The sequence below is a fragment of the Larimichthys crocea genome, chromosome VIII (genome assembly GCF_000972845.2).
Source record: "Larimichthys crocea isolate SSNF chromosome VIII, L_crocea_2.0, whole genome shotgun sequence".
NCBI lineage: Eukaryota > Metazoa > Chordata > Actinopteri > Sciaenidae > Larimichthys > Larimichthys crocea.
Window position 1 is genome coordinate 21,491,185 of NC_040018.1, and position 23,978 is coordinate 21,515,162.

Below are 23,978 nucleotides of genomic sequence, written 5' to 3' on the forward strand. Positions count from 1 at the left end.
CAGTACACTGTATTCTAACAATATTGCTTTTACAAAATACGTTTTTGGGAGTATTACATTAAGACATTTTGTTTGTCCCAGTTGCCCCTACTCATAATAATGAGTGAACTTTCTGACTGACTTTTTTTTTTCAGGCAAAACTCAAAATTGCAAATATAAAGATATATTTTGATAAATCTTCATTATCTGGTGGGTTTTTTTCATCTTGAAAAGACTATCAGTATTCATTTCTTTTTTCCCCCTTAAAATTGTTGCTTTTTTCTTCTGCAGTTAGGGATATTCCTTTCTTTCCTAGTTTCCAATTTATTGGAAATCAGCAAGCCATATGTATGTATGCTGTAGTTTTAGTAATGTGTTCAAACTGAAAAAAGAAACTCAGATAATTAACAATGTTAGCATGCATACTAATTTCACTCAAATCTATGACATAACAAAGGACAACAAAAATGTAAGAACTATTAACAGCCAGATAAAGTAAAAAAGTTATTAGTCAATGGCGATACAACGTGGACAAAATCTTTTGGGACAAGAAGTAAGTATTAAATCTTTAATCTTACATTTATTTATGTCAGTGATATAGTAGGCTAACAAAGGAGAAGACAGTGGAAAGGCACAGTCAGTCAGGGTTAGAAGCCCTCAAGTCAACGGTTAGTCAAGAAGGTCCCATACCTCGAAGTCTCTGAAAAATGACAATAAATCAGAATACATGTCTTGAAGTGTGTGTAGAAGAAATTCTTTATTATCATAGTGTATACTTTAGACTTCTTCATAGATAGTTGTCACTCACGTTCAACAGGACATTGGTATTGTACACAGTATTTTTGTAAACATAGTCCAGGAAAGCTAAGGTTTATTTGTTCACATCCATATGTGACAAAGTAGCCCAGAGTTACACTGAAGAATATTTTTTCTAAATAGTTCACCTTAGCTATACATCAAAACACCATGGTATGACTGTGGACAGTTACATTTAAAATACTTTACATTCACGTTTTGTTATAAACAATTTGATAAATACAAGATTAGATATAACAAAAGAATATATTTATATATTTTTATATATTCTTATATATTCCACATATATTTGATTTTTTTTTTCCTTTGTGGCTTTATTCCTTTCAGCAAGGGTCTGTTATGATTCAAGGTTAAAATTCAACATCACTCCAATAAATAAAAAGGAAACAAATCAAAGAAAATCAAAAACATTCCTAAAGGAAAATATTGGCACTTCTATGGTGAGGAAAAAGTGGAACATCACAAGATATGTTTCAAGTGAAAATGTAAGAGTTGATATCATGCATTTAACATAATAATCAATATATAGTGCAGTGAGGTATTTGACAGTTGTCACCCACCCTCCACTGTTGTACTGTAAGGTTGGAAACAAAATTTCAATACACACACATGTACTCTCTCTCTCCCTCTCTTTTTTTTAATCATTTTTTCTTTGGATGAAAAGCCACAGATATTCCTCAGAAGCACTGAACTGACAAAGATTGGTAAAGTAAAAGTCACACAACAATAATACAAAACAGTTTGTAACAGTTACGCCATTTGTTTTGCTGAATTTTTCACCTTCACTAAGCAGCCAGGCAATGACCAAGTTAGTCTTTGTTTGAGATTAATGCCTGGCCTTTCAAAGCATAGGGTGTGAATGAAGCCTGTCTCAGTTGTTTTTAAAGCTTTGGAGAATTGCATGCATTATTCCCTTTTCTGTAACAGAATGTGACACAAAAGCATTATATCAGGCCTGCTTTCTCTTCACTAAGGAGCTTGACCTTGATGCACTGTTGACCTCCAGCTCTTTGGCTTGAATATCAAAGGACTGGGTCAAATCGAGAGATTGCCATCCACAAACTGTGGTTTGATTTAGTCGGTTCCTGAGTCAACACAGTTCTTTTTTCTTCCCGTACGGACTGTAAGAAACATGGAGTGTCTCGCTTGATAAGGCACTGACACAGATAAGCAACTCTACCGAAACAACGGCAAGAACTTTCTTCCAATATTTATTTAGTTTTTATATTTTATTATTGTTTATCAACATATTAAATAATCATATGCCTAAAAAAAGGTTTAACAATTTAACACATTTCGGTTCCATGTATAGTAGTACAGAGAGAGATGGGGTTATTTCTGTCCTGTTCAAGAGAAAAATAACATTACAAACTATACAAAATCATAAGTTATGATTAATTAAAATAGTATATAGACACCAATGATGTCAGTGGGCAAAAAAACAGTATACTTTCCCCACTGGATGTCCCTTCCTTATGAGCTGAAGCTGTCGAATGCTATCGACATGTTAACAGGCATAACTCTGAAATCAAAGTGCTTCAAGCTACTATTGACAACAAAGGCCTTGGGTAGTAAATGCACAGAGAGAAGAGGTTTGAGTCTGTTGCTGTCGTCGTCTGTCTGACCATTGGTGGCACACAGGAACTCCAAACGCCAGATGTGATTATGGATGACGGAATTATGGGTATTTGGCATCAGATGGCCAACCAATGTCTGAGCTGGAAAACAAAGACAGATCTCTGTTTTGTGAGTTAATGTCAAATGCATTTTATTCCATTAGAAGTGCCGATGCACTGTTTTCTCCTGGGTAAAAATGTCTTTAAAGTACACCTTAAAGTATGATCTGTCTACTTTTTGTCTACTCTTCAAATACTTAATTTTGATATAGTTATATTATGATATTATTATAGTAATAATCAGTGTACAAGTCGATTTCACAACTAATGAATGTGTTCAAATAAAGATTAATTGCAGCCATGCTGCCAGTTTAAACAACACTGTCAGCAAAACACATTTTTCCCTTACTTTGAACTGGCGTACATTTCCTTCAGCCACCAAATGATGCTCATGTTCTGGAGTGACGCAATAGGCTATCCTCTGCAAAACAAGTAATTACAACACATCATTCTCAACACTTTTCACACAACAATTTATGGCACACATACTGAACACTACACTTGTCTTTTAATATAAAAAATATATTAAATATATTAAACTTTTATTTATTTGATTCTTACTTTAAATATTTAACCTTCTCTTCACAAATGCATGTTTGTAGAGGGGCCATGTAGTACTTGTGATGTAAGAGGGAAGACTTGTACAAGACCTTACTAAAACAGACATTATTTACTTTATCGCTTGGAAAATATGCCAATGTTTTTGCAACTCCATGAGGAATCCTTATCAGGAACTTCATGTTTGTTTTGGTTATTATGTGGAGGTGAACTTGATAGGCACTGACAGTTTTCAGGAAGAATGTGCCGCCTGAGAACCTGAGAAGTATCTTCAACCTTGAGTACCAACGGGAAATGCCAATGGGATGTGGGAATTGTTACATTAGAGTGAAGCTGGCACTGGCTGACTGCTGAGGGATGAAAATAGCTCTCTGCTGCTTTTGATGATTACAATCATAAACTCTCAATGCTTTGAAGTGATCATTTCATCTGAAAGTGTTCTCACAGTGCCAGTGTCATCAAGTTGGAAAGTTCACTTAAAGATTGTTCTTCTTTTAAACAAAACTTGAAAATAACATGCTGTATTCCCTTTAGACACAATTGTACCTTTTTATCTGTGCTTAAATTTGGCTACATCTTGTGTGAGAGATTTTATTTGTATCATGTATCTCAGTACAATCTGTTCCTACTAAGCGCCTGTGTCATTACAAATTGTTTTTACCATATTCCCTCCTCTTCAGCGATATTCCTGGCAATAATTGAAGTCAATGTATTAATATATCTACAAAAAAGCTTTAATGAAGCAGCTTGCCATGACTTTTTCACCCCGTATGACCAACACATTTAGATACTGACCTCTTTGAACGTCCCCGGTACAGTCATGAATTTATATATGGCGTAGACGGGTACAAACAGCATTGAGGACATCGCCACACTCCAGCCGACTATGTTAGCCCAGTTAGGGAAGACATAGTCATCATACTTCAGGCCTGACGATGTCAAAGTACTGGCTATCACCACAAACTATGATAGGAAGAAGAAAGAGAAGTGGTAAAAACACATTAGGAGTGTTTCATATACTTTTATTGGTGTTGCTTGTATTGTGCATGTTTGTGTCTTCATAAGTAAGTGTATAGTGAATTAAATGCAGTGCACATCCATGGATAAGAAAAGGGTTGGGTAACGTGGAAAATAATTTTCTAGGATGTGGAGTTGTATCATTCTTTTCTCAATTACATTAATCATCTCCTGTGTTACTAGCACAAAGGTGCATGTTGAAAACAGGGGGTACTGGGTGACTGCTTTTTTCTAGCATGTCATCCAACTTATTATATTACTTAGCTATTGATTCTCATATGAATGCAATTCATATTCAACTACTCTTACAACTGACCTGACCAGCACTGCATCACTGACATAACAAAAATATGTAATGCATGTTGTAATAACTTGCAAACATTTCTGAATGACAATTACTGGAAAAGTTTAAATGTTACACCTGTTTAATTGTCAATTATTGAAAAAATTAAGTTGATATATATGCAGAATTTTGACTTTGGTTTAGGATGAGATGCTGTCCCTGTGAAAGATAATCAACCCAACGTCTACTTCAGTTATTGTTTTTCTTATTCCTCTCACCAGCAGAAAAGCTGGGCTGACAAATTTCCAGCACAGCCTCCAGTAGAGTCCTGGTTTAAACCCCATCATTCGCTCGATATCTTCACTGAAGCGGTCCACACCTGGAGTGAGCATGAAAAGTTACAGGAATAGGTTATACATTCATTTAATATTAAATCAACAGACTAGTCCTTTCTGTGAAGTATCACATCTCACTGGACAGTAGGAGGAAACTCAACACAAGATAATCCACAGATTTATTTATTTTTTCCAGCATGACCTTGAGTTGACATGACTCATCATGTGTCTTTGACTTATTTGTTTCATTATCTCATCAAGATGCTGCCATGCTGTTATCCATACTGATTGTCTTGTTTTTAGCTCTGGTTGCATAACTTGCCAGCTATGGGATCTCTCATGAAATGGGCCCTCTAGGTTTCTTCCACATTGTTTATGTTTTTCTGTAATTCTACTATCCCTTTACTGAGGGTGTACAGATGGTGGCAAGATGGACTAGGCTTGATAGGTTAGATAAGCCTGCTATGTCTTCCCACATACAATCTTATGTATCATGGTTTGTTTCCTGGGGTCTTTTTTTTGCATCATTTTGTTTAGTAATGAAAGTGAGATAAGTTGACTATTAGTATTTACATTTAAGTTGTTACATTGATCACAATTGGGTGTTCTAGAAAAGTTACATTGAGTACACAAAGTATAAAAACTTGTATATTGCTGAAGTTGGTGTTTGTAGTTTTTACCTAGCTGAAATCTAAAAACAGATTATATTATTAACTTGACCCGCTGTATCCTTTTTTCTTGTCTTTTTTTGTTTGTTTGTTTGTTTGTTTTTACATTGAGATTAAATTAAGAGGGTGAGAATGGAAGTGAATAAGATATTTCCATTTTATCTCACTAATTTCTTGCAAATGTAATGCTGCAGTGGAAAAAAGTGTTCATAATATTCATGTTTCATACCGTAAAACCACGACACTCCAATGGCCTCGATCAACACACCAAATAGTATAGAAGTCCCTGCTGCATACTTATCTAACAGGGTCAGCACGTAGATGCCACCCTACAGGGAGGGAAAGAGATAGAGAAGATTTAGTGTGTGTAGTACATAAAGTCGCACCCTTGAAGATAAGTGCACCCTTGTGTGCAGTTAGCAGCCAATGGTCACTGAGCATAAACAAAACTCTCTTGGAAGAAGAGGGGATTACGTGTGTATTAGAGCTTTTGTGCAATAAATCTTTGATTTGTATCCTGAGTGATACAATCTGTATCTAGTGCCAGGGAACTAGCATTTTCTGAATAACTTCATCAATTTGATTTAGGGAATAAACCATGTGAATCACTAACAAAATACTTTTCTGTCCCCAGTCTGTTTCTGTAATCGTTAAGCATTTTTCCTTGTTGCTAGTACCATGTGAATGGATAAGCACTGCAGATTAAATTAATAGTTGCATACAGCTTGAATTAATTTCTAAAGTGTGATAAGTGTGATGCATTTGTTCATTCATTTCGGACATGTTTGAGTTTTCTTTCTATAAGGACATAACACCATGAGACTTGGGTATACCAAGGTATACCACCAAATCTTAACCACCAAAAACATTTTAATTTGTGGTCTAAGTTGTTCTTTGTATACAGCTAGATTTTTCTGAATACTTACCTCTCAGGAGTTAAATAATAAATAAAACAACACATCAACAGGCATTCAGTCGTACTTTGACAAGTATTTCATTTGAGTATTGAGTGTCAATATATGGCAATTTCAATTCTGATACTGACATTGGTAATGCAGAGTAGGGCAACCAGGAATGTTCCAAAGGCTGTGACAAAGGTGAAGAGCTTCCTGTTTCTCTTGAGGATCTTGAAGTCATCTGTCAGGCCTGTGATGACTGCCTCCATGCCACCCATCTGGTGGACAAAAACAGAGAGAGACATGACACTAAGAAATCTCTACTCACTGAGTGTTCCTTTGCCTAAACTTTTATACTGTATATTAAACTGAACAGCCATATACTGTGTTATGTAATTATCAATAACAAGAATTTTAAAAAGGCATTGAACAACAATCATCTCTATTTAAAGTAAATGGAAATGTTTTGGTGTACAGTCCTTGTAAATGTAGCATACTTTCTTTTCATTTAGACTTGCATGGTAAATGTAACTTTTAAAAAAGGGTATAGGTAGCAATATCCTTCCAAACTTTTTAAACTTTTAATTGAGTCATTTTGCAACATCATAGGTTCTTTGAATAAAGATTGATTGATTTCTTTTCAACCTTCATTTTGATAGAGACAGCTGAAGAGTGACAGGAAATGTGGGGAGAGAGAGACGGGGAATGACATGCAGAAAAGACCTACAGGTCGGATTCGAATCCTGGGCTTCCGCAGCAAGGACTGAGCCTTCGCACATGGGGCATCTGCTCTACCAACTGAGCTAAACGCCGCTCCATATTTCTTTCTATTTTGACAGAACTAAATAAAATGGAACTTTTTTTTTCAAACACTAACACAATACAGTAACATACACATACTTAGTGCATTACAGCATATAATCATGACGTGGTCTACATCTGATCTGACTGAAAGAATGACTTAAGAACTTATACATTTGCTGAGATTTTCTAAACATCCCTTGTTTAATTAGTGCCCGAGTGAGTCACTGGGCAGATTTTGTGAAATATCAAAGAAAACAAGTTTTGTTGCAGTAGACCCTTTGCAGTCACTTTAATGCTGAACACACTAACACGTTGTTTAGTCTACATTACTTTACTCTTATTGCTTGAATTCTACCACTTACACACACCATCAGTCATCAAGAATCATATAGATTTTTACACACCAGAGAAGTGCTGGGCCAGCATGCTCACTCTTCAAATGGTGTGCAAGTAAAAGGAAAACGAATCTTGGTAATACATTACTCTTGACATTTATTTAGTCTACCTGATTTAGAAGACATTTTACTGTGTTATTTCATTGTCATAGCAGAATAATTGCTCATATGATAAGTCATGGTAATCTCACATCATTTAAACACGCTTTAGGGGAAAACTGCAGTTTACAGCAGTTAACTTGCGCAGTGAGTATATAATGGCCATTACTTTCCAAGAAATGTCAGGTTTAATGGGCTGCTAAGCTATCTAACACGATACAATATCATTGCTATCCTGAGGGCATGTAGATGTATACTGTTCTATTCTGACACAGCAAAGTTAGCACTAGATCATTAACCGGGGGGGCAGGGGAGCAGGCAATTCTCATTTAAGAAACATTAGACGAACAATTTTATTTAGTTAGTTATATCCACCCCTCAACTTGGGTCTATTTCTGTATTTGCACTTTTATACAAGTACTACCTGCTCACTTTTAATATACTTATTTGCCACATCCATTTCATATCTATCTATGTAACAGAGTTGTTGCTGTCCATCATTCTGCTTAAACTGATTTCCATTTCTAGTCATAAAAATATGATTGTGTTCTATAGTAGTAGTAGTAGTAGTATAGTTAAAGTGGTTGTTGGGACTTACCGCACTGTCAATACCCAAAGTCAGCAACATGATGAAGAACACAATGGCCCAAAATGTTGAGCCAGGCAGTGTAGAAATTGCCTCAGGGTAGATGATAAACACCAATCCTGCCCCTGTATGTACATACATAGAAACTTTTTTTTTTTTTGCACTCACAAAAGTTATGACTTTCATAAACAAAGTTTACAAAACACAGGTTTTTAGAATACTGTTTGTATATGGAACATCAGCACTTACCCTCTGTTGCCACATCTTCTATTTTCACCTTATGTTTGTAAGCCATGTAACCAAGCACAGAGAAGATGGCAAACCCTGAGAAGAAACTGGTGACGCAGTTCACAGTGCTTGTCAGGAGAGCATCCCTAGAGACAAAACACATGAAACAAAAACTTTTAAAGGAAAGCAGAGTTTCTTCAACATTTTCTATTTCTAAACTACTCAACTGTCCATTTAGGTTTTCAGTTGTAGCATAGATGAATACATGCTCCTATTAGTTAACCCAACAGTTCCTTCTGGGCTGTTTTCATAAACCTAAATTTTCCAGACACTGTGCCAAGCAGTGTTTTGTCATCTGCTTCCAACTATGTATACAAAGCTGCTGTGCCTTATTGTATGCTTAATGACACATGGGGTCAAGAGGAATCATAGAGGAAAATTATTTTTAGTGTTATTTTTTTAACTAGAATTAACTAATGTAAGTGAATCTATATACGTTGACAAACCTCGTCAAGTCAGAAATTGGTTGCTGAATCTCAACTAATAAACTGTTGAAATGTTAAAACTCAAAGTCAAATCTGAAAAAATGGGTTATCAAAGATTTACTAACTTTATATTTTTTAACAGGGACACCTACCTAATGGCATAAGAGATTTTAAGGCAGTACCATTCCTTTGAGCTGGACATAGTCTAAATCAGGCCATTTGTGTCATGATACCTTTAAAGTTTTTTATGGTTGATCTTCAGACACTGTGTTTTAGAAGGGATAATCGGGATAATGAGAAGCTTTTGTTCTCTGCTCCTGGTTGGTGGTTTGATCAGTAATTAGAGTGCTGGCCTGTTGCCACTAATCTGCAGTTTTCTCACAAACTGAATAAGTTCAAGTTGACCTTGGCTACCTCCTGGGCTGAGAAAGCAAAAATATCTCAATGTAGGACTTTCTTCCCACTGACTTTTTTTTCTTCACCTTTACTCTTTTTTTATTGCGTGCAGGCTCTAAAGGCTCTCTCAGTTTTTATTTGGTCTCTCTCTTCACTCAATACTTAAAATACATTAAAGACAAGTACAATAATTACAGACAGAAAATGTCATAACAATATATTGTGTATGTAAACATGATCAGAGAAATAAAAAAGAAAGAAGTGCAAACCTCAGGCAGTATTACTTTAATCTAACTGCCTTTAATACTATTGAAACATTTTATTGTTTTTACTGTTAATTTAAATAATTATGTTTTTAATTTAATTTTAATTTATTTTTTTTAATTGGTTATTTTTTAGAAAGTTAGAAAAAATGTACCTAAAAACAGCAGTAGACATGACTGGCAAAGAATGACAGCAGTGCTGCATCCTCACCGTCCACTCTTCTGTTTTCAAGTTTTCCACTTGTTAAGGAAAAGCACTTGTTTTTCTAACATCACTAGCATCACTTCAGATTTGTCCATTTGCTACCAAGGGCATAATACAAATCCCACCTGCTAGCAGTCTATAAACATCTCTAAATGGGACATGAAAGAGGAGGAAGGCATGAGGCCCTTTTTGAGGTTAAGGAAAGTGGAGGAAGTGAGAGACGACAAGGGAAGTGGGGGGGGTTTTGCTAACAACACTTGTCTCCAGCCGACCACTGCAACCTATTTATGTTGGAAAAGATTAGCCAAGCTCACAATCTCATGCCTGTTTTTTTTCTGAAGGAGAGCAGCACTGGGACAAACCAGTCAACATACAGCCTTTGGCTATTATCTGGCAACCCTTCCTGGCCTGTACTTTATCTGCCCTGCTAACACCTGGCCATTGGGGTCAGCTGAACAGATTAGCATCACCTCTGCTGCTTCATGATCCAGTTACATGCTGGAAAAGGCAGAACACTAAAAAACAGCAGGATGTTATGTTGCTGTGGGCTTGTTTTGAGCTTTTAAAAATGACAAATGCAGTGCAAGTGCTTACCTGTAGCAGTTGTTGTCAAATTTGTTATAACTTGCAAATGCAATGAGCACTCCAAATCCTGCTCCTAGTGAGTAGAATATCTGGGTGGCAGCATCAATCCACACCTATGGCAAAAAAAAAGAGAAAAACAAGAAAGCTTTTAAATTACTAAAAAAGATGCTTCAGGCTAAACCACACAGACAGCGACTGACTTGAATGTAAATGCAGATTTCCTTCTATCCAGGCAAAGCAATGTGCCTTTCTTTGGAAAACTAATGTTTATCTATCTACTATTTGTCAGTCAGGAGCACATGGCTCTGGTTTGCAAAACATGTGAATTAAGTGCATAAGTACTGAACTTGTTCTCAACCCGAACACATGCACATCAGCTCAGCTAGTGGTAGATCGTATCTGAAGTATGCGTGCATAGAGTAGACTCATTCATATACACACATTCTGCATGGGAGGCACTAGTGGGAATCTAGCCTTTCACCCTCAGAGCATGAGTTACTCCACCCATCCAATAAAATATATAGACAGAAGGCTCTCTAAATCTACGTAGACTCTGACACTGTTGCATCATCGTACATGTTAAATCTTTATCTGAATTTCATACTTAAAGCAAGACTCATCCCAATGTTTTCTTTACTTGTGATCCCATGGCAACACATTCAGAATATCTACAATACCCATGGATGCTGTGACCAACATGCACTGTCTCTAACCTCTAGATTGTTGAGTCGCTTGAAGTCGACGTGGAGGTAGGCCCTGATGCCATCCTTGGCCCCTGGTAGAGTTATGCCTCGGATCAGCAGTACAAAAAGGACCACATATGGCATGGTAGCTGTGATGTACACCACCTGATATACACACAGCACAGAGGGATAAAAGGGTAAAAATAAATAAATGATGTAAATATACTCTATGATATGATTAATAACTTAAACACTATAATGGTGATATGAATACTGTTGTTTGATAGTTTGTTATAAGTAACTAGAGTATATTATGTAGCGTAATTTAGCTAATAGTCTCTGATCCACATAATGTTTATCACTGCATCTTTACGAGACCTTTTTGGCCCACCAGCCACCTGTTTATACTGACCTGCTTCATAACATGCCTGCAAAGTGTCTCTGTAACAGAATCACAGCTATAAATGATTGTAAAATCGAGAGAGCAACAATTGTTTGGTGGTTCAGGCTTTTACCTTCCCTGAAGACTTGACACCTTTCCACAGGCTAAAGTAGAGGATGAAGACCACCACGACCAAACACAAGGTCAGCTCCCAGCGAGGCAGACCCAGGTCATGGATCCCCCGACTCTCATGGAGATGTAGCACGCCTCTTCTGCAGGACACACACAGCAGAAAAATATTTGCTCTATCATCTTTAAATTCTGATATACTGTAGTCTTAATTTCCTGTTACTGTAATTTTTCTATCATATGGCATGTTGTTGTTTTTCTTTTTTTCTTTTTGGCTACATTTTCATTTAGAGATGTTTTTTGTCAAACAGGCCCACCCAGACTCTAGCTGGGGGAGTCTAAACTAAACAGCCCACACTGAAATTGTCTGAAGTGATGGGAGATGAAGCATGGGACAAGAGGCTCTCTTGGAATATGCATTACAGCTCAACTTTCAAGCAACAATTCCAACTTATACTGTCACCTTAATTCATCATTGACCAAAGTATTAAGTTAAATTACTTGGAACAAATGAATTAATCACTAATGTAGATTAAATATATTTTACCTAAAATAAAGGTATCCATCTTGGTGAAAGCTTAGTGATCCTGGATCATACAGCCATCTGTTAACTGGCTTTTAATCTGAATGAATAGTGCTTTTCTTTATTTTTCTCTCACAGCTACACACAAAATGCTTTGAAACTGTCGGCAACGACCTCTGCTATTGTTCTGCTATTATCGGGCCATTCTCCACAAGCAAAACACTTACTGTCAGATCAAGGTGAGCGTTCAAAGGTTTTATCATGACATAATGAAACAAAGGGAGACAAATGATTTCTCTTCCATCCCTCTCTAAATATTGTTTCCAGCTGGGAGCTCATTCTTTGAATGTCTGTACAGAGTAGTGAGAAGGAAGTGCACAACTTACAATAGTGGAGTAGGGGGCAAAGTTAATGTGAGAAATTATATGATATTGTTGTGGCCACTTTGGTCAGAAACTGCTGTCTGTATGTGTCCTGACATCTGGTGACAGTATTGGCCGGCCAGCATTACTTATGTCTTCTCAAAGTGCAGTTCAGTTTATTTAAAAAAGGACTTCATGCATAAGAATATGCTTAAAAAAAGAGTGGAAGGGAACCATGCTTACTTGCTTTCTTTCAAAGAGACTGTGATAGGATGGAGCCTAACATGTTTAGTTTATCTTAGCATAGAAGACTACAAGCAGGGAAAAACGCATACCAACAACCCTAAAGCATATATCTAGTATGTTTAATCCAGAAAGTTTACAGTTACAAACTGGAAAGATTTCGACAGCTGTGTGCAGAAGGGGCATAGTTTGGTCAAACAATCTGAAATGTATGCTTGACCTGTCTGGTGAGTTATCTTCGGAAAAGGAGAAGTGCTCACTAACACGAATTTTAACAAACCTATTAACCTAATTGGGAAAAGGTTTTGTGTGTTTTGCGGGCAAAGGTTTTTACTTTAACAAAAACAAAAGTGTTTTTTGTTGAGTGTAAATCGAGAACTAAGTTATTTGGGCTTCTATTGCATCTAGAGAATCATTAAATGTTAAAACATTAGCAGCAGACAATTATTTGCTACAGTTAGATATGTCATGGTCTCCTGAGTATGACATCACACTCCCTTCCCTAGTGTTATTATTAGTCTTTCTGGGTATTTGTTTACAAAGCCTGACTGGCCATGAGAGCATGTTCGTGAATGTGAGTCCCACAGTGTGCAACTGAGGAGAGCGACCGAAACTGCGTTTTTTCTCATCTATCTATCCATCCATTATCTGTAACCACTCATCCTCATCAGGGTCATGTTGAGGCTGTAGCCTATAGTTTTTCTCATCCATGTCTGTGAATTAAGGATCTATTTTGACCAAAACAGAGTCGGTATTGTTGAATGACTTTTTCTAGATGAACAAAAGGTCCATCTCTGCATGTATATGTGTACCTTTCCATAATGTTTTCACATCCCTAGTATAACATGTGAGTTACCAAAACAAGCACTTTTAGTGAACGAACGATTATCTGCAAGGTAAAATCACTGGTTTTGTCAGTGGATTCTCGTTGGTTGTTTTGGCCTGAGATGTACTCTACTGTGATGTTTAGTAGCAAGGAATATTGTATATATAGCATTTAAGATTATTTGTTGGAGAGAGAATGTTTGGAAGAAGATAAACATTGAAACTGCAGGAACAAAATACAAAGACAAAATCTGTTAGTGACATAGTCCTTGTGGTTAAAAAAAAAAAAGTACAATTTTCTCTAAATACCAGTATCAAGCTGTCATATTACTGTGGGTCCAGTGTGTAGGATTTAGTATTAGTTGCTGATTGCAACCCCCTTGCTCTCTCCTTCCTAGCATGAAGGAAAAACTATAACAGCTATGAGAAATCCAAAGGGCCACATCTAGTGCCAGTATTCAGTTTGTGTCATGTTCCTTGTTAAACTGCATGTCTCTACCTGTATGTACAATTGAGAGCACAGTGAACCAGAGTCAAATTCCTTGTGTGTGTACACACACCTGACCAATAAAGTGATTCTGATTCTGCTTCAACATGGTGGACTCCCTAGAAGAGGACTTCCATTTGTACATATAAAAGGCTAAAAAGACAATGATTCTTATTTTCAGGTGAGATTTATGCATATCATATTATATGTTTATTATATTGTTGGCCTTTGCTGATAGAAAGTGATGTCTGGCCAGATGAAGACTCATGATAGCCAAACACGAACATGTGGCTGTGTTATTTTGCCAATATACTGAACTGTACTGGACCAATTTGTGTTGTAAATGTGCAGTATTTGGTGTTCATGTTTAGGTTATTATTTGTTAAAGGCTGCCTTTTGCACCTAATACATCAGTATTTTAACATTTTTATACTGCACCAATGTGTAGACAATAGAGGGCAGCATAAGCCAGCTAATGCTACATTTATTCACCACTTTACCCATGCTAGAGTAACTTTACGTGGAGAGACCAGAACTGTTTTAATATTTCCTTATTACATAATCACTGTGGTTTCTTTGGTTTCCTGCATCTTCTAATAGGAATATCTAGTTGCAGCAGACCAGCTTTAACACATTCAGTGTCCCAAACAACCAAGAAGTTTGTTTTGTATTTGGATATCAACATTACAACATTACTACATTTACTAAACCATTAAAAAGCACTTCTCTTCGCCTCACACTTCTTCTAAAACTTTCCTCAAGAAAGATTCAGCTGGCATGTGATGGGTTGATAAACAGCGGAAGTAGATTTAGATCTGATAGTGAGGTTGCTTACACTACTCAAGAACACACAAACTGAAGTATGTTCAGACATATAATCCGAAGGGAGCGAAGGATCTGTGAAATTCCTCTTTAGCGTCTACTTATCTTAGGTTGATAATAAATTCAAAGCTATATGGTCTTTAGGGAAGCAGATAGGGATGTGAAGTCATCAGTCTATGCTCTGTCCTAGAGGCCTCATCTTGGTCTGGTGTTGTAATCCCCTAAGGCCTCCTTGTTCATTTGATAGAATTGATAGTGCACTGCCAGTAAATGCACACTGTAACATCAGTCCAGGTCCCTTTGGCCCAGTTGATCTAAACACATTTACTCTTATCGACACTCAACAAGCTGGTTTTCCTTCTATCCTAACACTCAATGTTGCCATTAGCAGATCTCAGCCTTGTCTTAAATGTTGGTTAAGGGACTAGAAACAGGGCGTGCTAAAAATACATAAATAAAGAGGACCACAGGCCGGAGTATTAAACACAGCTAAAGGGTTCTATCTAATTCCAAGCTTATTTATTTTATTCACTATAAATGATTCAGGTGATGTTATTTTTAGAAGTAAATCTTTCAATAAATATGTTAAATTGCATGTGAGACTGAAGCGAAAGTAATTTTCTCAAGTGTCTATGTAATTAAATCTTTTTGTTTTAAATGAGGGCTATTTGTCAAAGCGCACTTATCCTTGACAAGGAATCAAATGCGATTGCCTCTGGCAAGATCTGAAGGAAAAGGATATGGGTGCACGCTAATGAAACAAGTTGGTGTTGTCAAGTACTTTTTTGTCGACCTAGTTCATTATGTAGATACTGTACTGTTGTTTAAGAATTTTCTTCCAAACGTTATGCTTTGTGTCATAAAACAGTTTTTGTATGGATGTCTATACCCCAAAAAGATTTCATAAAAATGTCTTTTATCACTTTTCCAATGTAAACACACCAGTGTGTAGGCTTTACTGGCATCCAGGACACCCTGTCGCCTCACCCTTAGTATGAAGAAGAAACTTTGGTGGCCATGAAACATGTGAAAGACACAAAAGATGCTTTCTAGAGTAAATGTTTAGTTTGTCCTTTCTGTGTCTCTTTAGAAAGATGTTGGTTCAAAATGTCAGAATAAAAAACTATTTTTCTTTCAGGTGATTATACACTAATGGAAACATAGTTATGCATGTTGTATTTCATTTCTGCTATATTCTGTAAAAAGAGGCCCCCTAAGTCTTACACAATGGACCGTTGCAGCCCAAATAGTATGTATTATGGATTTGAGACTAGAGTGAATTTTGACTTTTCCACTTAATCTTAAGGGCTCTAAATAATAATGTATGCCCAAAAAGAACTAGTTTGAACATGCTGTCCAACCAAATTGGAAGCCAAATGTGTTTATTGCTGCTTTAAATAGCTACACTTGAAGGCGGAGTGAAAATTGTTAAAATACGGGCTAACAGGTGCACACTTAAAGAAGAGGTTGAAAGATAATCTCAAACCCTGCATATTTTCCCACTTCCAGACACCTCTCCAATCACTGTTTGGAATGGATGCGAATGTTAGCTTGGCAGTTTTTGGAAAGTTCCAGAAATTGACGCAACCCATCCTTTTCAGTGTTGGAAAGGTCTGGGAAAGAGGTGGGTTTTTTAAAGCTGTTAAACCATTTGACAGGCACTTCTGTATATTAAGTATAAGCTTGAGAACTCTGTAAAAGCCCAGGGCAACTGTTTTATGATCCATGTGCTTTAAGCAAATGTGAAAGCATTGATACAGCTTTATTCTGTAAGTGTAATGAACATGATGCTGTGATTTGTGAGTTAAACATCTGGAAAGTTTCTTTGATCTGTTGAGGCTGCAGAAGTTATCAAATTAATCACAGAGAAATGCCAAGATGTTCCTAGGTGAGTCTTTTGGCAGCAGTCATGTTTTTGGCTGTCCTTACGTAACTCCCTTCACTTCTCATCTTCCAAACAAGCCCTGTCATATGATTTAAAATTCACTTTTATACCAGCCACATTGATTAAAATCATAAGGAAGTTCACAATATATAATTAAACTATTTAAATAGATGTATTTTTCATTGCTACATAGCGGCATGGTATAAATTTGTATTAGATAACTAATCAAACTAATAAAGTTTTGATCAACATTCACAAAAACCTTTGTAGAAGTTACAGTAAGATACAATGTGGAAAATATGGACCGAAAATTCATAATAATTTTAAATTGCTGTAGTTAGCCGTGTGACATTCGGTGATGAAGTAGCCTCTCTTTAAATACTTATTGAGGACTGCATCTTTTAAAAAAAAGTAATCGAAAAAGCTCTGATAAACCTAAACTGTACACTACATCGAAGATCCGTTTTCTAATTCACAGTGAAAATGAATTTATTCACACTGTTTTTGGGGGTTTGTCTGTTCTTTTTGGCTACATACCACTTACTTGTAATTGCATTTATCTGTGAAGCACACAGAATGGGCAGTTCATTGAAAAATGGACAGATGAATTTGCCTTTATTTTGCCACTTCATACCAATCCTTAATCACTGTTTAATTTGCCAAATGACAGCAGACATTTGACCCAATGACAATATCAGGCGCCAGAGTTAGCAGACCAATAAATTGCATGTACTTTAAAAGAACTAAATGGCATACACTTTATAATCATACACAATATGGTTGTGTGTGATCACAAATAACCTACTGTACTGTAAATAGTAGGTAATTAATCAGCTAAAAATGTGACCATAATAGTAATACTCTATACTGTATTAAGAGCCTTGGTTAGTGAGCCTGAACCCCAATAACTGTCAAATCACACCAATAAGTCTGTTCCATTTTACAGTGGGTTAGTTTTACTGTTAAATCTTGCTCTACAACTGTGACTACAGTTATGGTAGTTGAAGACAGTAGGCTCAAGAGGATTTGTGGATGTAGAAGATTGTCAGAAGTGAAGCAGGAGAATTGTTGACTCAGTTGGCCTCACTCTCTCATGCTGTGTCTTGGCATTGCTCCTGTTCTCAAAGCTAGCTGTGAGCAGGAGGATTTATCGCCCCCTACAGAGCCTAACCCATTAAAGATCTGTCTTGAAGTACCCTATTGTTGTCAGTCTGTCTAAGCACATCCAATGATTTTTTTCCTATGTGTCAAGTGTTATAGTCCACCTGGAAAATATAGTCTGTCTGTTGGTTTTATAGACCACATCTACTCGTTGGTGATATTGCTTCACTTTTCTGAAAGTCTGTCGTAATTCACAAGTGTTGGTGTTTTCATGTGAATGCTGACCTCCTCATGTCAACGAAACGTGCTACTTACTTATTGGGTTCCTGGAAGTCAGAAAATATCCAGGGAACTGTATGAGACAGTTCAGCTTACCAGAATGGGAGTGGAACTATTAGAAGCTCAAGTATTTGCTAGGATGCATGCTCAATGTATTCTGTGCGTCACGCTTAGCATGTCTCTTGTACTGTCCAAGTCACTTCACAGACTTCCTCTGGGCTGCACAGTCAGGCTTCACAGAAGCTAGGGAAGGACTGGCTGTCTTTGAAGTATAAACAGATGGAGCTTTTTTATGCACTTCAAAGAGTGCATTTGAACTTTTTATGTATACACCTTTTTATAGTGCAAACAGCAACGGCTGGATAATTTTTGGAGTCGTCTACTCATATTCCAGTGACTGGTCACCCTCTTCAAATGGATAGTGGTTCTTGTTTTATTGGGATGTACATACGGTACTAGTATTCAGACAACACGCCACAAGTGAAAAAGCTTCATTTCCATGTGACACTGTTGGCTGGTTGGACTGTAGTCAATATACTGACTCAGCCAAATCCTCCATCAGTTACAAGTCTCCAAATGAAACAAACATTCCAAAACAAATAGACAATGAATAAAACGGCTAACGTTGATGGTCTCATGAAGACAGTGTGACAGTGTGAAGACATACAGGCTAAAGCTTTTGTGTTTTTTGTGAACCACAAAATAATTGGCAGCATCTGTGAATGTAAATCTGTGACTGTAGCTTATTAAAATCACTGCACCATATATCCTGACGTTTTTAAATGATCTCAGTATAGATTCAGCCTTCGTGTCTTCCAGTAGTGTTGCCAGAGAGAGTGTTGCATGAGAGCAGTAGAAATCACACAGCAGTGTGACTGTGGGTTATTTGATCTGTGATGATTTAATAGTTGGGGTGTGTGTTACGTTCCTGTTAAAACTTTAAAAAGTTTACCATAGGTTACCATAAAGTGGTTCTGTTTTAATGTTGCAAATTATGTGAATCCTGCCATGATCTACACAAAAATTAATTGCATTGAATTTCAGAAATGACTCACTCATAGTACTCTGCTGCAGGGGTGATCTTATACTTGGCGTAGGACGTTCCATTGCCGATGATGGATCCATTGATGGATTTGGGGTCTGTGCAATTGGGACTGTTCCAGCTGTTGCCACATTTGAGCCATGGCAGCTCACTGGTCATGGAGGAAAACAAGTAATAGAGGGACCAGGCAATGATGACATTGTAGTAGAAGCCAACATACAGGGCTATGATGATCACCGTGTAGCCCACACCTAAAAAAAATAAAAAATAAAAAAGTTAATCAAAAGGTTATTTATGTTACATGCCAGCATTATCTGTACAACACTAGTTTCTTTCCAGTCTTGTAGAGGATCAACCCAGAGTAATTTCACTGAATACAAACCCTTTAGAGACAACCATATTTTATTCACTTTCTGCTAATTTGTATCAACACATTCTGCATCCCAGTATTACTGATATATGCAGATGAAGCAGATTATATCTGATTTTGTGTGTCATAATCCCAAACTAACAAATCGTGGAGAGCAGACATTTTGCAAGGTCAAAGCAGTAATGATACTAAGGACGTCATAAAGGATGTTGGAGTTAAAATTCACCCTTAGTAAAGCTCTGAAATTCTGTAAATTGTTGATTTGATAAATGATTGTTTTTACCGTCAAAAATGTTTTGCAATAAGGTACACATCCTTCCCTCAGTGGGGCAGTGAAAGGTACATTCATGTCATCGTTTGTCAAACTGATTTATTTTTCTTATGGAATGTGATGTCCTTACACAAAAATAGAGAAGCCATAAACCCATCATCCACTCATTCCAGGCAGGAAAAAAACAAACCCTCCTCAGCACTGACGCCAACAAAAGCAGCGACTGGTGCTGATTCAATAGCGCAGCCAGAGGAACTTATCAGACAGTGTTTGAAACATCTTAGTTTAAATAATAATCTGTTGAATAAGAGAGTTCAAACTAAGATGAAGAAGGGTATAATACGTAGCTAAGGTTTCCCAGATGCATGGCTAACACTTTAGATCGTGGCCCACAATGTACAGCTTAATTCTCACATGTCACAGTGTACTAAACAGTATACCTGTACAGTACAGTTGCATAAATGTATGTAGGAATAAGGGGGCAACATGTGGGGACTTTATTTATTCATACTGTGAGTATTTTTTCACTGCTATTTATTGTAATATGATGGGTACAGTGTGACCTACTGAGCAACAATTTGGCATTTTTTAGGGATTTATTAGGGATCCACAAGTCTCAAGGCCTCCATGGAGCTGTTGTTAAGGGAGGTTGTAGAAATATTTTGGTTTTGGCATAAGGTCTGTTTGGTCTTAGATGCAAGTTGAAATAGTTTGTTGGTTTACCTTTTTAGAGAGACATGCTGAGTTTGAAAGTTATAAAATAAGCTATAGCTCATCATCTCATTTTAATTATGATATTGTACATGCATCTGGTTTTCCAGTGACTGTAGCGATTATGTCCTGTACTGTTAATGATGGTTACATCATGACAGGATCGACAAACTGATCATCTTCAGCAACTGCTTGATCATAAAAATCTTGTCCATGTACTGTACAGCAACAATGAACAACAGTGTGACGTACCAGCTCAGGCTTCTGAAGTCCCCTGGAAGTACAATTTTGTACCTCTATACTGTAGGTATGACCTACTTTTCAATACACCAACATTTATTCTGTTTGATTTAGTTGTATCTTGTTTTGTTATTGTTTGTGTCTGGTTAATTTAATTTATTGACTTGCAAGTAAATTGTGTTCCACACCAAGCAATGGATGCTAGCCTGGTTTAGATAGAAAAAGAAAGCAAGAGAGGTGATGTGACAGAGAGATTAGTTACAAGTGACTCTAATGTACCTATGAGAGGGAAAGGACACGAATAAAGGGATACAATTAAAGGTCAAGACACTGAAGAGAAGCGGATTAGAGCTGTAAGTTACACAGTTTAAAAGGTTAGATAAGGCTAAGTAAGTAAGACATGGGGGTAGAAATGTGGGGTGTGTGCATTTGTGTGCGTGTGTGTGTTTGTTTTAATGCTCACCTTTAAATACAGGGCACATTTTCCAAACTGTAGCTGCCCCTTCCCTGTTGTACTGGCCCAAGGCAAGTTCCATGTAGAACAATGGCATTCCCGCAATGAACAAGAAAAGAACGTAGGGGATCAAAAAAGCACCTGGAAAGATAAGTAATTACATTTAGCATGACTTAGATATTGTAGGATAGGTGCTCATTGTGGAATTTAAGTGCCAGACAAAATAAAATGCCAGAAAAAAAAGTGGAGCTGTGGTGGGGGCTTGACATCGTTGGAAAAACAACACAGACCGTAACGTACAAGCAGGAAGGCTTACAGCTATTTTGATGTTGTGTCTGAGTAGGGCATCCACTAACAAGGAAATGACCTCTCATAATTGAATTGTTCTTGACGTTGTCCATCACAAATGACACTTTTTCTACAGTAATGAATACATTTTGCTGAGGATTGATATGATTGACAGGCCAGTGGTGGAGATGACCTTTTGGGGCACTGAGCAAAACATGTTGATCGGGTGAATCACGTGAATAGACGCGGATGCAAACACAGGACGGGGGCACACCTTCTAGTGAGCACTCTGTTGTCATGAGTGTCAAAATGAGTGTGTAAATATTCAACTACACACACTGTACTTTTATCTCTCACTAGAGATGGCTCCAGTGTTACATAGTTTTGAATACGGTGCAAGTTGGCAGTCCTTTACTCCTTTATTCAGACTAAACCTGAGCTTAGACACTTGTTTTCAACTTTTATAAACCTTTTGAAAAAAGCAGGTCTTCATACAATTTTCAAGTAGGTGCCAAAATATTTCATGAATCATCTAGCAACATTAAAATCTTAATGGTCAGGTTTAGAACTATAAAGGTTCTCCACTTGTACATGCCTCTATGGGAGAAGACATTTTCTTTATCATGTAAGCTAAAACACATTCTGTCAATTTCAAAGACAATTTTTGCCCAATGTTCGGTTAACACACACAAAGCAAAAGAGAAATATATTGAAGGAAAACCTCTGTTTAAAACAACCTGTTGTTAGTGTTTCCGCTACACAAATGCACATTCAGTTTTCAACACTCAACACATGACATTTCCAGTTTTTTTTTTTTTTTTCAGATAAATCTTAAAGGATATTCAAACTGTATATTCAACCGCTTCTAATAAAAATAATCATGAATTTGAACCACAGATGGCAGGAAGATATTGCCAAAGTCTAACAAGATACAGTTAAGTTTAGACAGTATCATTTTCCCTGTGCATGCTTTGAAATGAGGTATTTCCTCCATCATGAAAGCTAAATGCACTCCCCCATTAATACACTTGGGACTATTTAAAATGTGAATGAAAAGAGATTAAAGGAACTAAAAATAGCACAACAACAAAGCAAAAGAAAGAAAAGTCTAGTGTAACATGGCTGTAATATTTGCTTTGTTAAACGGTTTTAACGCATTTGAAACATTTGAAAGTATAAAAAGAAACGCGTTGTCACCTGAACCTTTAATAAAAGAAAACACAGAACATCAATGCAGATGCTATGACTGGAGACTTACTCTGACTTGATGAACCTGGCGCACGTTGTATTTTTTAATTATAGTATTAAGTTTTGTAACCATCTGTGTAAGCGCATTAATCGATCATAAATACATAGTTCACTTACCGCCTCCATTTTTGTAGCACAGGTAAGGAAATCTCCAAACATTGGCCAGGTCCACCGCGAAGCCAATGACCGACAGCAGAAAGTCTATTTTCTTGCCCCAAGTTTCTCGGTCGTCCTCGGATCCGGGAGGACCTGCGTGGTGGCCAGGGGTGGGAATGATGGAAGAACTGGTGTACTGGACACCATTCTGGTCCTTCACCAATATCAGTTCTACCTCCTTTTTTTCCACATTGCACTGTTTCAGCGGGGCCACCGACGAGAGCTTGTGTTCTGGCAGAACCTGGATATTCATCTTCTCTTGTGCGTACGATGCCCACGCTGGCCCGGTGCTCTCACGGCCCCCTGCGGCTTCTAGCGGAGCAGATGGTCTGAGTCGGTGCGCTCGGGTAAGGATGGCAATCCCGCCGACAGAAAAACGGATAAAAGAATGTTCTCCACCGACTCTAGAGCTGACACCTCCACGTACATGGGCTGGAGAGGATGAAGGAGAAAGACAGAGAGTTTGGAGAGGTTTGGTGTTTGTGCGTAAAGTTTCAGAACAGTTACGCACAGCGAGAAACACAGGTTACTACAGCCAGACCAAAACATGTAACATTATTCCTGATATTGCAGACAGACAAAGTCTATCTGTGTTACAAATAACAGTACAGCATAAAAATCAAACACTGTATCTGTAATCTGATGCAAAGCAATATCAGGAGTGAAGAACGAGATACTTCACAGCGAATTCCTCTGTACGTCACCACGCGCACTGAGCGCATTGTGCGCTAAACAGTCTTCTCAATCAAATTGTTACCTAAAATATTACTCATAAGGATAATGACAAAGATAAATGGTTATTTGAATAGGTCACCGTTACTAAAGCAGTTTAAAAGTCAGCAATTGAAAGGCTTTCCTCCGTACTTGGTGAAGCTAGGGACACTTCTCCATGACCCGTTGCTGCTGTTGTCCTGATGCATCTGAGGGAAGACTGCCCATTCTGAAGGAACTATAAGACGTGCCTTCTCCAGCAGAGACGATATAAAATGCGAGCTTTTAAATCGGTTTCCTCTCTCTCTTCCACGTGATATTTTATAATTGAACACTTTCTCTCCAGTTTGATGTCGACTTGGCATGATCGCTTTTTGTCGGAGCTCAAGTTCCCATAAACTTGTTCATCTGCTTCTGAGTTGTCAGTGCAACAATCAGTCGGGAGCACAGTGGTTTTGAGATTAATCCATGTTTTGTGCAACATAATATAAT

General features: G+C 37.4%; 1 protein-coding gene across 1 annotated transcript; it reads right to left on the reverse strand.

Annotated features, from left to right (window-relative positions):
- Window positions 1-717: 717 nt before the first annotated feature.
- On the reverse strand, window positions 718-23,761 carry slc6a2 (solute carrier family 6 member 2). The gene is made up of 15 exons (XM_027280995.1): window positions 23,640-23,761; window positions 22,737-23,207; window positions 21,093-21,224; window positions 19,051-19,288; window positions 11,473-11,611; window positions 10,988-11,122; window positions 10,284-10,387; window positions 8,362-8,486; window positions 8,125-8,237; window positions 6,378-6,506; window positions 5,562-5,661; window positions 4,608-4,708; window positions 3,825-3,992; window positions 2,821-2,892; window positions 718-2,513 (listed from the first exon to the last, which is right to left on the reverse strand). The coding sequence occupies exons 2-15, from the start codon at window positions 23,026-23,028 to the stop codon at window positions 2,490-2,492; spliced, it is 1,872 nt and encodes a 623-aa protein (XP_027136796.1). The 5' UTR covers window positions 23,029-23,207; window positions 23,640-23,761; the 3' UTR covers window positions 718-2,489.
- Window positions 23,762-23,978: the final 217 nt, after the last annotated feature.